This window comes from Equus przewalskii, chromosome 15, assembly GCF_037783145.1.
Source record: "Equus przewalskii isolate Varuska chromosome 15, EquPr2, whole genome shotgun sequence".
NCBI classification, from domain to species: Eukaryota; Metazoa; Chordata; class Mammalia; order Perissodactyla; family Equidae; genus Equus; species Equus przewalskii.
The window spans coordinates 21,523,053-21,537,863 of record NC_091845.1 but is presented as its reverse complement, the minus strand read 5'-3'; the positions used below and the strand labels follow the sequence as shown (position 1 = coordinate 21,537,863).

Below are 14,811 nucleotides of genomic sequence, written 5' to 3'. Positions count from 1 at the left end.
GGTCAAGGAAGGCTTATAGGTAAATTTGAGTCACTACCTGAGGGAGGTGAGGGCAGAGCCAAGATATCTGGGGGAGTGTTCCAGGCATGGGGGACAACAGTATGAAGTCCTGAAGTGGCGAGTGTGTCCGGCTTGGTTGAGGAACTGCAGGGACCCTGCGGGGCTAAAGGCGGGGGACACAGGTGAGTCATAATAGACATGGCCAGAGGGCTGGGAGCCCGTCAGATCCTTGTAGTGTGCCTTGGGGACTTGGCCTTTCTCTGGGTGAGATGGGAAGTGATTGGAGGGTTCTAAGCAAAGGACTGACATGCTCTTACTTAGGTGTTAATAGGATCCCTCTGGCTGCTGTGTTCTAGACAGACCAAAGCAGCTGGGGAGTGGGTGAAGCAGAGATGCCAGTTAGGAGGATTGCAGTCATCCAGGCACAAGATGATGGGGGCTTCCGTCGGGCAGCAGTGGAGGTTGGAAGTGGACAGATTCTGGAAATATTGTGAAGGTAGAGCCAAGAGCTTCGATGATGGATCGTATGTAGGCTATGACAAGGACAGAGCTGCAGCACTGATTCCAAAGTTCTGGCCTAAACAACTAGAAGGATGGAGTTACATTAAGTGAGGTGGGAAGCCTGTGTGTGAAGCTGTTTGAGCAGAGAAGACCAGGAAGGCATGTTTGAAGTGGGGCTGTGCATTAGACCTCCATATGGAGACATCTAGCAGTCAGTTAGACGTGTGAGTCTGGAGTTCTGGGGAGAGGTCTGGGCTAGAAATGTAAGTATGGGAGTCATCAGTGTATACCTGGTATTGAAAACCATGAGACTAAATGAGATCACCAGGAAGTGACTGTGGATGAAAAGAATTCTAAGGACTGTGCCTGGGTGCACACCTAAGCCACCCGCATGTTTATTTTCAGAGCATACAAATAATCACAAAGGATATGTAAGAAACCTAACAGTGCTCACGTCTAGGTCTAGGGGACTTTTAATTTCACTTACAGGGGACTTTTATTTCACTTTATGTATGTCAGTATTATTTGAATTTTTATGACTATATATACTTGGAAAAAGTAAGAAAAAGTATCAGCTTCAGAGTTTTAGAGGAGGTTAGCTAGAAGATCAGAGATCCAAAAATTCCTCCTTCAGAACCATTGATATCACTCACTATTTCTATTTTATTAAAGTCTAATGATAAGGCAGTATTATATATAACTGATTTAATCATAGAAACAATCACTCAGCTAAGAAAAAAATACAATTTACAAATTGGGAAAGCAGTGAATAACATTTATGTAAGTATACAGAATATTAATGAGTCAAATAAATATATATTAGGTTATAAGGTAGTTAAAGTAAAATATTAACAACTTTAACCCAATTTATTAGACCTCAAATTATTTAGAATTTATTTGCCAGACTAGGTAAATTAGAAACATTTATTAACTCATATGCCTTATTCTTTCACCCTCCCTTAAGAAGATTACATTAATTTAGTTGAACATACAACTAGGTTTGTAATATAGGAATGCTGTTAGGGTGCATGGTATAGTTAAAGATGCTCACCTTAAGTTCTAGGATTGTCTCATCCGGTGTAGTAGCCACTCCACATGTCTGCCTATTGAATGCTTGATATGTAGCTTTAAGTGTAAAATACACATTGATTTCAAAAACTTAGTACAAAGAAAAGAAAGTAAATATCTGATTTATAAATTTTTATATTGATTACACATTGAAATGATAATATTTTGCATATATTGGGTTTAATGTAATATAAAGTTAATTTCACCACTTTTCACTTTTTTAATTGGCTGCTAGAAAATTTAAAATTACACGTGTAACTTGCATTGTATTTCTAGTGGGCAGTGCTGGGCTAGAGCAGAGGTTCTTGTATGACCCGTGAGTTAAGAATGTTTTTTTACATTCTTAAATGGTTAAAAAAAATCAAAACAAGAATAATATTTTGTGATATGTGAAAATTATATAAAATCCAACTTTTGGCATCCAATGCTTCTGATTAATAGATTTGCATTGCAAAAAACTGTACCCAGTTAATATTACCACATTTTGAACTTCGACAATTAAAAATTTGTGGAAATCTGGTTTTTTCTCTTGCCATGTAAGTAATATCCTCAATTTTTGCCATGTAGCCTGCAAAGCCAAAAGTACTCACTCACTGGCCCTTTGCAGAAAGTTTGCCGCTCGTGGTCTGGAGGATCAGGGTTGAGTTCAAGCTGTTCCCCACTTATTGATGGATGTTCTCCCCGAGTCCCTAATATCTCCAAGGCGGTTTTATCATTTGTAGCTGAAGATAGGACTCCAATTTCAGGGTTGTTATAGGATCGAATGAGAAATTGTGTATCTCAAGGCTTTGTAACTGATAAAGTTCTGTACAAAGGCAGCTCATTTTTTTAAAGTGCTTGAACCTCAGTACCAAAAACGTGGTAAAAACTGGGAAATAAAGGTTCAGGTTTACATTGTCCTGACCTGGCGAAGTTAACACCCACTGCCTTGAGTGGGATGTGCTGACTGTGTGTGGTACGTGGCGCTGTTACTGATGGCCCTTTCCTCTGCTCTTTTCTTGAAGTTGAACGAAGAAGAAGATTTAACATAAATGACCGCATTAAAGAACTAGGTACTTTGATTCCCAAGTCAAATGATCCGTGAGTACAATTGCATGTTAATCTGAATCATATCTTTTCTCGTGCCTTAATATTTTTTCATATGTTGTAAAAAGTGCACAGTTATAAAAACTAAAGGAAGGAAATGCCCCTTCTCCCTTTGGTTTCATTCCTAAATACTTCTTACAACTTTCTGTTGGTTAGTCCTATCAAACGAAAATTTCAAGAGAAATAAACTGAATCGTACAAAAGGATGATGAAGAAGATGATGATGATGATGATGATGATGATGATGATTTGGGTGTTTGGAAGTGGCTTTCTGAAATCTTGAAAATCCTTGGCAAATAAACACCAAGCTGCCAAAAGAAGTCATTTTAGCCGTTCATGCAGTACAGAGATTTCAGTCGCTGTTAAAGCAAGATTTGTCTAGTATTTGTTCTCAGCTCTGATGCTGTCGGTGGGCATTGGGAGCTGATATTGGAGATGTCAGGTTTCACAGTATTCAACAGACAAAAGGTCAATTTTTTTTTTTGAAAACTTGCGTGCTGTTTGTATGTTTTACCTGTTTATGAAAAAAAGTAATTTTTAATCCTCTTCTAAGTACAGGTCAGCTTTCAGTCTGCCTTCCCCTCGCTTTCAGAGTTAACAGTGGTAGAGAGAATTTTCCTGCCAGCCACGTCAGCAAATAGGACAACAAATACACCATTTTTATCCATTAGAAATTGGCCCATTTGAAGTAAGGGGTTAGAGGATGTATACATTTTAATGGCTCCCACAGGCATTCTAGGAAATTAGCCTTTGAATATGACCTTTGAGCTACCTAATAAAATGTAAAGATGAAATCAAGCATTATTCATGCAAGGCTTATTAAATTTGCTATTCACATTATTGTCAGGGAATTTATGACAAAATAAAATAAAACCATTGCCCATTGTAAGGTGGTTTTGATGGATGTTCAAGCACAATTTCCATCATCAACATTTTGCTTTCCCAGGTTTCTAGGAAAGCCATTTTGAAACTCAAAACATTCACATTCTCAGTTCTGCAGCACAAATTTATCCTACTAAGGGGCTGTGACCTTCATTTCCTATAGTCAGTCTTGCATGATAGTTGAAATTGAATTCCCATTTTCCTGTTCTTTATCAGCTTTTGCTTTTTAGCATATTCTTTTAAACTGTGGCGTGTGGATCCCTTTAGCAACATATTATGAAATTATGGGGCTGCAGTGAAAGCCTGTATTTGCATATCTTCTTTCTCCATTGTATTAGAATACTTAGGTGTTTATAATCTAAACTGATAATGATCTTTCATTGTAGGCATTGTTTTAAGATGAAATGGACTATAATCTATTACAGGGTTTTCCCATACCGGGGTTCTGGAGCAAGCTTTGGGGCTGCTATAGAGACACAGTTGAGCTGATCAGGGTTTCAGCCCCATATGTGCTCCTTCTCTAGAGCAGATGTGCTTTTGTTGATTTATTTATTGGGGATCTGTGTACACTTCTGTGTGAAAAAAGGCTCAGTGTCATTCCAAAAAAAAAAAAGAAGTTAGAAAAACCTTTCCTTTAAGCCCCAAGGCATAATTGATTGATTGGGTCTCACAAGGAAGCAAAACAAGATATTTGGTTGAAATAGTCACTTCTGAAAAACTGGGCAGCTGCTTGCCTGTTTCAATACTGATTTCTCACCTTACTGGCCTCGTTAAGGCATCTTTCAGTATAGGTCCGTTTCTCTCTGGCTGGTAAGGTTTCTGTTACTTTGGTTTTAGCCCTGAATGTTAAGTAAATCGGCTCTGTACTCAGCCTGAGGATCTTAGAACACCTCCTGCGGGTGCCGTCTTTGGTGCCCAGACCCCGGGGATCAACCCCAGGGAATTCTCCCGGGGCTGTAGCGCTGCCTCTCAGGGGAGAACTTCTGTTTTGTTCTTCGTGGAACTCATAGGAGGATCAATTACTCGCTGGCTTGTTTTAATGGCCCTCCCTTCACATGTCCCAGCTGATACTTCCAATCTGCATTTCGCAGCTATAGATTTTGGAGTAGGAAGTTTTCCATACATTTAATTGTTTTTGTTTTCATCCTTGCCATTGTCATCATCGTGAATATTACCTATAATAGGGCTCCATTAGTTTAAAGTGCTACAGAAATATTACTTATGTAATTATAATTTCATTCTTAATTATTTTTCTGGAGTGCTCTAAATTGTTCAACTCACTTTTGCCTACATTTTAATGGTGTTCTTAATTTTCTCATATGTGAGTACATTAGAGTTATAATGATTAAAAACTGAGAGGAGCCAAGCTCAGGCCACCTTGGTTTGAATTCCAAAACAGTCCCTTACTAAATGTCTGACCTTGGGGAAGACACTTGAATTTTGAATTCTTGTACTTCATTTTTCATATCTGTTTAAAAAAGGGGGGGGGGTGGTCAGAATATTTCTACCTAATTTAGTTGTTTTGGGGACTCAATCACATAAGAAGAAGAACAGTATAGTGATTTAGGGCATGGAGTCTGGAGCCAGATTCTCTAAGTTTCCTGGCTCTGCCACTTCCTAACTATGTGACTTTGGACAAATTACTTAACCTCTCTGTGCTTTAGTTTCTCAATCTGTAAAATGGGTATAATTTTAGTGGCTTTCCCCATTGAGGTTGTTATGATTAAATGAGCTGTAGAACACATTAAAAAGTACCTGGCGCATACTAAATACTTTTTAAAGATAGCTATTGTAATTGTATGTTGAGTCCTTAACACAGTACCCGCTTCATCATTCCAATTGCGTTCTAAACTTTTTACATTCATATAAAGTGCCTCTTTTGATTCCAGTAACTTGCCTATGAAGCACTCACGTAAGTGTAGTATCACCGTCTTATAGATGAGGAAACAGAGACGGAGAGAGGTTAGATCACCTGCCCATGAAAGTTGATGATAAAATCCAAGGATTCCGCTTTCCTGCTGCCCACAGTCGAGAAGTGGGATCTCACGGAATTTCTTTTACCATAGCTTATTCTGTCTGAATAAATTAACTTGAATACTCTTAGAAACCTATACCTATAAGGAGTTTTAAACATAAATATAGTATTTAAAAATATTGACTTTGTAATCGACAGAACTCAATTTAAGCCCTGACTCCACTCTGTGACCTAGGACAAGTTGAATGGTCTCTGTTTCAACACGTGCACAATGTTCCTCCCTTTCAAGGTGTTTTTCTGAGTTAAGTGAGATATTGTAGAAGAAATTGGTGGACAGTGTCCGGCGCGTGCCAAACACTCACTGAGCGATAGCTATTATCAACTTCTAATTGTTATCACATCTTTAGAAACTAAATGCTCTGAATATTACACTTTCATTGAGCCTCAAATACTGAAAAGGTCTGTTTTCTTCCATTTTCATTATAGAGACATGCGCTGGAACAAGGGAACCATTTTAAAAGCATCTGTGGACTATATCCGAAAATTGCAACGAGAACAGCAACGTGCAAAAGAACTTGAAAACCGACAGAAGAAACTGGAGCATGCCAACCGGCATTTGTTGCTCAGAATACAGGTACATGGCATGCATTGTGCAGAGTTTACTGCATGCTCCTGACTTTGAGATGGGAGAAGAAAGGATATAATGAGCCATGAGGGAGCTGACTTACACAATCCTAATATAGTTGATACTCATTATTTGTGGATTTCCTATTTGTGAACTTGCCACCTTGTAAAAATTTATATGTAACTCTCAAATCAGTATTTTTACGCTTTCCTGGTTGTTCTCGGATGTGTTCAAAGCAGCAAATTTGACTTGCCTGGTGCACTTGTTTCCAGATAAGGTTGGACAAGGCGATGCTCTGCCTTCTTGTTTCAGCTCATAAAGTCAACAGGTGTCATTTTTGTAGTCTATTTAATGGCATGTTTTTCACATTTTTGTCGTTTTTGTTGGTGACTTTGCTGTTTAAAATGGCCTCTAAGCATGGTGCTGAAGCGCTATCCAGTGTTCCTAAGCACAAAAAGGCTGTGATGGGCCTTATGGGGAGAGAAGTTTTGTTAGGCATGAGTTATAGTGCTCTTGGCTGTGAGTTCAATGTTAATGAATCAACAGTATATATTAAATAAGGTGTCTTTAAACAGAAACACACATGAAACAAGGTTGTGTGTTGATTGGCTGATGAAAATGTGGGACCAGACACTCACTGGAACCTGACCTTGTCCTTCCTCCGGGGCAGTGGTTCAGTATTCACGAATTCAGCGGTCACAGCGACTTTATAGATCATGACTGTCCATTTGTGCTGCTATAACAGAAATACCACACACTTGGTGGCTTACACGGCTGATTTATTTCTCACAGCTCTGGAGGCTGGTGTGTGGTGAGGGCCCACTTCCTGGTTCATAAACAGCTGTCTTCTCCCTGTGTCCTCACGTGGCAGAAGGGGGAGGGAGCTCTCTAGGGCCTCTTTTATAAGGGCACTAACCCCATTCGTGAGGGCTCCACTCTTAGGACCTAATAACCTCTGGAAGCCCCACCTCTAAATACCATCACATTGGGGATTAGGTTTCAACATATGAATTTTGAGGGGGACACGAACGTTCAGTCTGTAGCAATAACCACCTTGAATAATGAGAATTGACCATGGTTGTTAAATCAGTCTTCCTGTATTTTGTACATGGGTCACCGCCACAGCACGGCTGCTGAATGTTGTAGGTCTGCACCCAGGCCACCAAAGTGGAGCACACCGAACTTAACTAGTAGCCATAGGGCCAGCCCCTGAAAGCCCATCTTAATAGGGAACTTGGGGATACCCAGAGCATCTTATCATCAAGATATAAATTTTAGAAATGGTTACAGATAGTGAAATTATGCCATATATATAACTTACACTGTACACTCTTAGAGAAATACTAATTTTAATAATATATGGAATTCATCCATCATTCCATTCAGTGAGTATATGGACCAGTGTAAGCATGAGATGGGGGATCCCCCTTTAGTATCAACTCCTGGTACTTTTCTTAGACAGTTGCCCTCTCAGGCTGAGTGTAAAGACACACTTTCTTTGAAGCTGTCTTGAAGAAGAGAAAGAAAGACTGACTCTCTGCTAATGACGAAAGGAGTTTGCAATGGTAATTTTAATTTACTTGCTGACTTTGAAGGCAACCTACCAGTAAGACTCAATGACACTGTGTCGTCTTCTTGAGTAGCTGGACTCACCTCTTACCAGATTTTGCTGTGGAACAATGGTTGTGCTTCAGATTTCCAATACAACTATTTTTGGAACAGCCATGCAAAGTAGGACACTTTAGAGACCAGTGTGTTTCTTCTAGTGGTGTTAATCCCGGCCACTGAACTTATTTAACAGAGTAATTCATTTATAATAATGGTCTCCAATCTTTTTAATGCCCTGCGACACTGTTGACATCTCTAGATGGCACGTCTCTCGTGTCGCTGCAGTAATCTTCAGCCGTGGTTGGGGGGATGCAGAGGTGGCTGCAGCTTAGAATCTTGGTGGTGAAGTCGAGGTCATATGTGAGTTGAAAATCCTCCTTCCCCTCTCCCCTCTTTTTCTTTGGCTTTTCTTGATTATGTTCGACCACTTCAGTAAGTAGCCATAGGTCTTTAATCTCTTGAACTTAGTGTACCTGTTTATCAAAGCAGCTTTTCCTAATGTGTTATTCCCTTCACAAGTGTTAAAATATAATAACTATTTTAAAAGAGAAGCTAGGTTTCATTTTAAAGTTCCAAACATGTCTGTTCATTTGAAGTATGAATATTGTGAAAATGCATGAACTGGAAATTCTACAGCGATGATGTCTTGGGTTTCTTCCAGTGGCAGTGTGAGGCAGCTTTTAGACTTCTGTGTATCGTGGAAAACATCATTAATTAGGAAAGCTCTGTAATGCAGTGAGCCTGGGTTCTCTAGATGAGATTTATCACATTGTTTAGAAATCTAAGTAACACTTTAATCAGCTGATAAACATTTTTAATTAAACAACAAAGGGTTAGGGTAAGATGTTTGCCTCTCTTAATCCAACTTTTTTTTTTTGAAAAGACAAACTGCATGTGCGGGGGTGCTGTTCTTACTCGCGTGTTGGCGTAGATTGACAGCAGTGTGTGTGTTCAGCTTGGGCCTAAGGGCTTCCCCTCATTTTTGCTCTAAGTGATGCGTACAAAAATTTTCACAGAAAAAGGAGCATGAAGCCTCCATATCATTGGAACTGTCTTTTTATTAAACAGCCCAGGGCTTTAAAATGATGCCGGGAGAGACGTGTGTTTCTGGAGATTGCGTACAGGAACATGCGGATACTTGTGTGACGTCTCAGGCTGCTATCTCTTACTTGTATTACATCCAGAGAAAGAGCTTGCAGATCAAACAACCTTTATCGTGGACTAACTTTTCAGGAACACATATCTCCAAGCTAGTGGGCAGAGGTTGAGAGGCCTCATCACGTTGGAGAGGACCTTTCCCTCTCTGCTGAGGCAAGGTGACTTGCTTCCGCTTTATATTCTGTTGTTATAATACTATTGAATCACACAGAAAGGACAGCGTTGGTATGTGGAAGCAGAAAGCTCACCAGGGAGTCAGTCGAGGTCTGTGTGGTTCATTTGAGGAGGGTCCAGAGATGCTCAGAAAGGGAAGAGGGAAGAGCTTGCTTGGAAGGCATTTTGAAATAAGTTATTGAGGGAGTCACTGCCACTTGGGAAGTGAATTAGGCAGCTTGGGCTGCCATAGCAAATACCACAGACGAGGCGGCTTAAACGGCAGAAATTTCTTGTCTCGCAGTTCTGGAGGCTAGAAATCTAAGATCAAGCTGTGGGCAGGTTGGTTTCTCCTGAGGCCTCTCTCCTTGCCTTGTAGATGGCGCCTTCTCCGTGTGTTCTCGTGTGGTCTTACGCATGTGCCTCTCTGTGTCCTAATCTCCTTCTTAGAAAGATGCCAGTCCTTTTGGATATTCGATTAGGGCCCACTCTAATGATCTCATTTTCACTTAATTACCTCTTTAAAGATACTGCCTCTAAATACAATCACATTCTCAGGTACTAGAGGTTAGGATTTCAACATACAAATTTTGCGGGGGACACATTTCAGCCCCTAATAAGAAGGAGGTGAAGAAAGTGTAGGAAGAATACAGATAAGAACTTTCTTGTGGAATTTAAAAAAAAAAAAAGCCCTTGCATTTGCCATGGTGAGGTGGGTCAAATGGTACTTCTCAAACTTAAGTTACTTATGTAGAACCTTCACAACTTTTGCCATTACTACCCAAACTTTCTTAGTTGACGGCATCCTTAGTGAATTAGTAACTTTTTCACCACACCCCTAGCCCAAAAGAAATACCTATCATTTCTTTGTTAGGTCCAAACAACTTATTAAATACTTAGGTGCTAACAACTTAGTAACCATTTGAAACATATAAATATAAAACACATAAATTGAAAGAAAGGTGCCATTTTAATTTTATTTTTAAATAACCCCATTACTTACTAATGGGACACGTGTGCCTGTTGAGCACTGCACAACTTCTCGAACATTGGAATTAGATTGGACATTGCCACCCTGTTCTCCACACTGATTTTCATGCAATGCTTGTTTTTTTTTTATCACAGCAACCACCAAAAACCTGGCTTTGCTAAGATATGAAGTGATGGAAAAGAATGTAGCACAGTCTAATGCTGAAACTGTAACCTATCTTGAGTTTGATAGTTGTCACAGTAGCGTGCCATTTCCCTTGAAATGTTAGGATATCCTCAGTGCCCTGTGAGTTCAGTGCAGCACCCCTGGATACCTCTGCACAGTTTTAGGAACCATGGAACTATGTTATTCTATATTGAGTATTTTCATTTAATCAGCTCACATTTGAAATTTTATTTTTATTTCGTTTAACTTATCCTCATTGTGAACATTACGTCTGAGACTGTCTCTATATTTAATATGGAAAAAAATCCATATACCACCTAAAAACCATTTCATATACTACCAGTGGTACCTATACTATACTTTAAGACATACAGCACTTATTAATTTAAAAGAGCAAAAATTTTTATTTTAATAATTTATTGTTTTCCCTCTAAGTGATTTTTTAATACACTTTATTTTTTAGAGCAATTTCAGGTTTACAGCAAAGTTGAGCAGAAGGTACAGAGATTTCCCATATACCTTCTGCTCCCACACATGCACAGCCTCCCCCACTTATCAACATCCCGCACCTGAGGGTACATTTGTTACGGTTGATGAACCCACATTGACATATCATCATCACCCAAAGTCCCTACTTTCATTAGGGTTCACTCTTGGTGTTGTATATCCTGTGAGTTTGGACAGATGCATCAAGACATGTACCCATCATTTTTGTATCACATACAATAGGTTCGCTGCCCTCAAATCCTGTGCCTCACCTATTTAAGTGTCTGATCTTTACTTTTATTTTAGGAACTTGAAATGCAGGCTCGCGCTCATGGACTTTCCCTTATTCCATCCACGGGTCTCTGCTCTCCAGATTTAGTGAATCGGATCATCAAGCAAGAACCCGCCCTTGAGAACTGCAACCAAGACCTCCTTCAGCATCACGCAGACCTAACTTGTACAACCACCCTGGATCTCACAGACGGCACCATCAGCTTCAACAACAACCTCGGAACCGGGACCGAGAGCAACCAAGCCTACAGCATCCCCGCGAAAATGGGATCCAAACTGGAAGACATCCTGATGGATGATACTCTTTCTCCGGTTGGTGTAACTGATCCTCTGCTTTCCTCAGTGTCCCCCGGAGCTTCCAAAACGAGCAGCCGAAGGAGCAGTATGAGCATGGAAGAAACCGAGCATGCTTGTTAGCAAATCCTTCGCACTCTGCATTCTCACAGACTGCTTCCTTTCTTGATTAGTAGATTTCATAATTTACCTGAAGGGGTTTTCTTGATAATTTTCCTTTGATATGAATTTTTTTTTCATGCTTTATCAATAGCCCAGGATATATATTATTTTTAGAATTTTGTGAAACAGACTTGTATATTCTATTTTACAACTACAAATGCCTCCAAAGTATTGTACAAAAAGTGTACAGTATCTGTGAACTGAATTCACCCTGGACTTTAGCTTTCTGAGCAAGAGGATTTTACATCTGAGAAATTTCTGTCCATTTTTATTCAGGGGAAACTTGGTTTGAGATTTTTATGCCTGTGACTTCCTTGGAAATTAAATGTAAAGTTTAATCGAAAGAATGTAAAGCAACCAAAAAAAGAGAGAGAAAGGAAAGAAGACAAGAAATCCACACTAACCCTTTTCCATTTTGTAAATGTATTGATTTATTGGTACAGCCTTAAAGATACAGTACCCTTCTAGCACCATTTAGTCTTTGTACTGCAAACTATTTAAAGAAGTACTATATTCCATACAAGAAAAAAAATGTAACTATTTTCAAGAGGATTGTCTGGTTAGAAAACATAACTGATACCTTACTTAGGTGCAGCTGAAATTGAAGGGAGATGGACAAGGCTCTGAAACATGGGGTCTGATCTTGCTCTTATTTGCTCTGTGCTCTGTTACAGTTTTCATCAATGAGTGTGATTCAGTTTTTCATAAGATATACTTTATTTTGAAATGGAAATTAATGTCCTCTCAAAGTAAACTATTAAGGAGCACTGAACGTTTTACTTTTTTGTTTTCTTTATTTTCTCTTTTGATAAGAAAACCAAACCGGGCACATTTCTAATTGGCTTTACTATTTTTATTTTTAAATTATGTTTTACTGTTTATTTGACTTGTACAGACTCTTTATTATCATCGTTCTTTTCAATATGTTTGTATTAATTTGTAAGAATATGCATCTTAAAATGGCAAGTTTTCAATATTTTTACGACTCACTGGTGGTTTTCCGCATTCTTTGTACACACATGAGAGAAAACTTTTATGCAAGACCTTGTGTTTAAAGAGAGCTTTGCAAATTTTTTGTGTATTACAGTCTCACTCGGAACTGTTTTTCGGCACATTTAAGGTATAGTATTAATAGGTTAAAATCGGCTTTCTAGAGAGAATAAACTTACGTATTTATTTTTAGTGATATAAAAATAGCAATATTCTTGGAAACCGATAACCATAGCGTTAATGCGCCCATTATGGTCATTTCAATTGGTGTTTATTTCAGCAAACTTGCTGAACTTTTTTAAAGAGAGAAATACTGTATTGGCAGATTACTGTTACTTGATAACAATGTTTTAACAAGCAGCAATGTTGTAAAGTTAGTTTCAGTGCATTATTTACTTGTGTAGTCCTATGCAATAACAGTAGTGTTGCATGTATTCTATCAAGCCTAGATGTTTTATACAGATGACATATGGTGTTAAGAGCCAGGCTGCTGAATGGAATTTTTCAGTAGCAGCCTACAATTGAATAGCAAGTGGCATAAAGCATATCCATTCAGAATGAAGTGCCTTAAATATAGCAGTAGTCTTTTTTGGACTAGCACTGACTGAACTGTAATGTAGGAGAAAGTTTCAAGATGGTATCTATAGTCAAGAGGAACATGTAGCATGGTGCCTATGTAGACAATATAAGAGCTTCCAATTTTCCTTCAGATATTTTTAATATTAAATGTATTTTAGTGACAGAGTGCCAACTTCTTTCATCAGGAAACCTTATTCAGGAGGGTTTTTTTTAAAAACAGAAAATGAGTTTAAATGTCAAATGTGAATTGGTGGTGGGTATTGGAGGGTTCCGGCGAAGGAGAGATTGTCAGAGGTGTGAATGGATGGCTTCCGTGAAAATAATCAACCGCATCGTTCCCATGCACGCTGGGCAATGAGAATCTTTGGAAACATTGATGATGCTATCAGTTTTATAGCTTTATTACTTAAGGGGGTCGGGAAAATTAGTTCCCATTCTTTCAACCCCCTTAACTGTATAGCTCTTTTCCTAGAATAGTGATGCAAATCTGCATGAACAGCTAGTTGTACCATAGTGTTCATTGATACAATCATACCATTGTCTGTTTTTCTCTTCATATTTATATGGGGGAAGGGGAGCTGGGTGGGTGCAAAAGTTGAAGATCGCGATGGTATGATGCTAGTTTTCCTTAGCTGATTTTGAGGGTTCTTTAAAAATAGAGCAAGGTTGACTAACGCATGGCCCAGGGAATATGGCCGGGGTGAAGCGGCCTAATAGAAAGCTTTGTTGAGAGAAAGCATGGCATCTGGACCACTGCCCTGACTCTCGCAACTCCTGAGCTCGCCATTGCCTGCTTCTCCATCCCCTTCTTCTCAAGAGACAATTTCTGGGAGTGGCAGGTGAGCAAGCCCAGGAGAATGCTGCAACCTCAGGGGTGGATTGATTTCTTTCTTTTTTGCCAAATAGAGTGTGGATTCGTTTTAGGGACTAGTTAAGCCAAGAGGTGCTTGTTTGGGCTTGCCATTTGTGACAACGAGAGAATGATCCACACACCACTCCCCCCATCCCTGGGTACAGAATTGTGACTCAGGGTTGGTCCTCCATATGGAGTCACCGAAATGCCAAACTTGTCCACCTGCCTCTGGGTAAGGCAATTGAAATACCAAACCTTCTGACTTTGCCAAAAATCATACAACCAACCTGGTCATACATAGGATGACAAAGTTCTTTCTGGTTGTTTTTAAATAATAAAGCAATAAGAACAAATAAAATACATAGGACGTTAAAAGATGTAAAATAAAGCACAAAGGAATGCACTTAATATTTTTTAAAAATGCACTGGGGAAAAGTTGATGTTGATAACAGTATATTAAAAACCCTATTTCTTGGAAAAAAAAAAAAGACAAATGACTGTCTCTTGCGGACGCTTGGTACTGTAATGTTAATAATAGTCACCTGCTGTTGGATGCAGCAGTGATTTCTGTATGGTCCATAGCACTGTATATTATGGATCAATATTAATGTATCCGATGAAATAACTGAACTGTTGTTCTTGATAGCTTCATTAAAGCATTTGGTTTTTCACAGAATGGTGGCCAATTGTGTTTAGTTAATGCCAGTTTTGAATATCGCTTGCCTTATCAAAAATGGTAGCACACATTTTCTTCTGATTGAATGAATAACAAATTGCATGAAAAATTTAAAAATGCCAGTAAGTACTTTTTTTTTTGTTTTAAATGCCACTCTGATATTACTTTTTGCTTTTAAATATTTTTGATTACTTTATGACTTGCACTCAGATGAACTATAATTATGCAGCTTTTTTCCTCTGAATTTGGGGAGATTTTAAACTCCCAA

The 14,811-nt window shown here is 38.9% G+C and overlaps 1 protein-coding gene across 16 annotated transcripts in view; it reads left to right on the top strand.

Moving 5' to 3' along the window:
• The window catches only part of MITF (melanocyte inducing transcription factor), a 210,084-nt gene extending 195,541 nt beyond the window's left edge, over positions 1 to 14,543 (top strand). For all 16 annotated transcript variants that reach the window (XM_008520119.2, XM_008520137.2, XM_070576820.1 and 13 more), the window contains 3 exons: positions 2,574 to 2,649; positions 5,999 to 6,146; positions 11,005 to 14,543. In XM_008520119.2, coding sequence (XP_008518341.2) covers positions 2,574 to 2,649; positions 5,999 to 6,146; positions 11,005 to 11,406 — 626 coding nt within the window. In that variant the 3' untranslated portion in view covers positions 11,407 to 14,543. The remainder of the gene's footprint in view (positions 1 to 2,573; positions 2,650 to 5,998; positions 6,147 to 11,004) is intronic.
• The last annotated feature ends 268 nt before the right edge of the window (positions 14,544 to 14,811 follow it).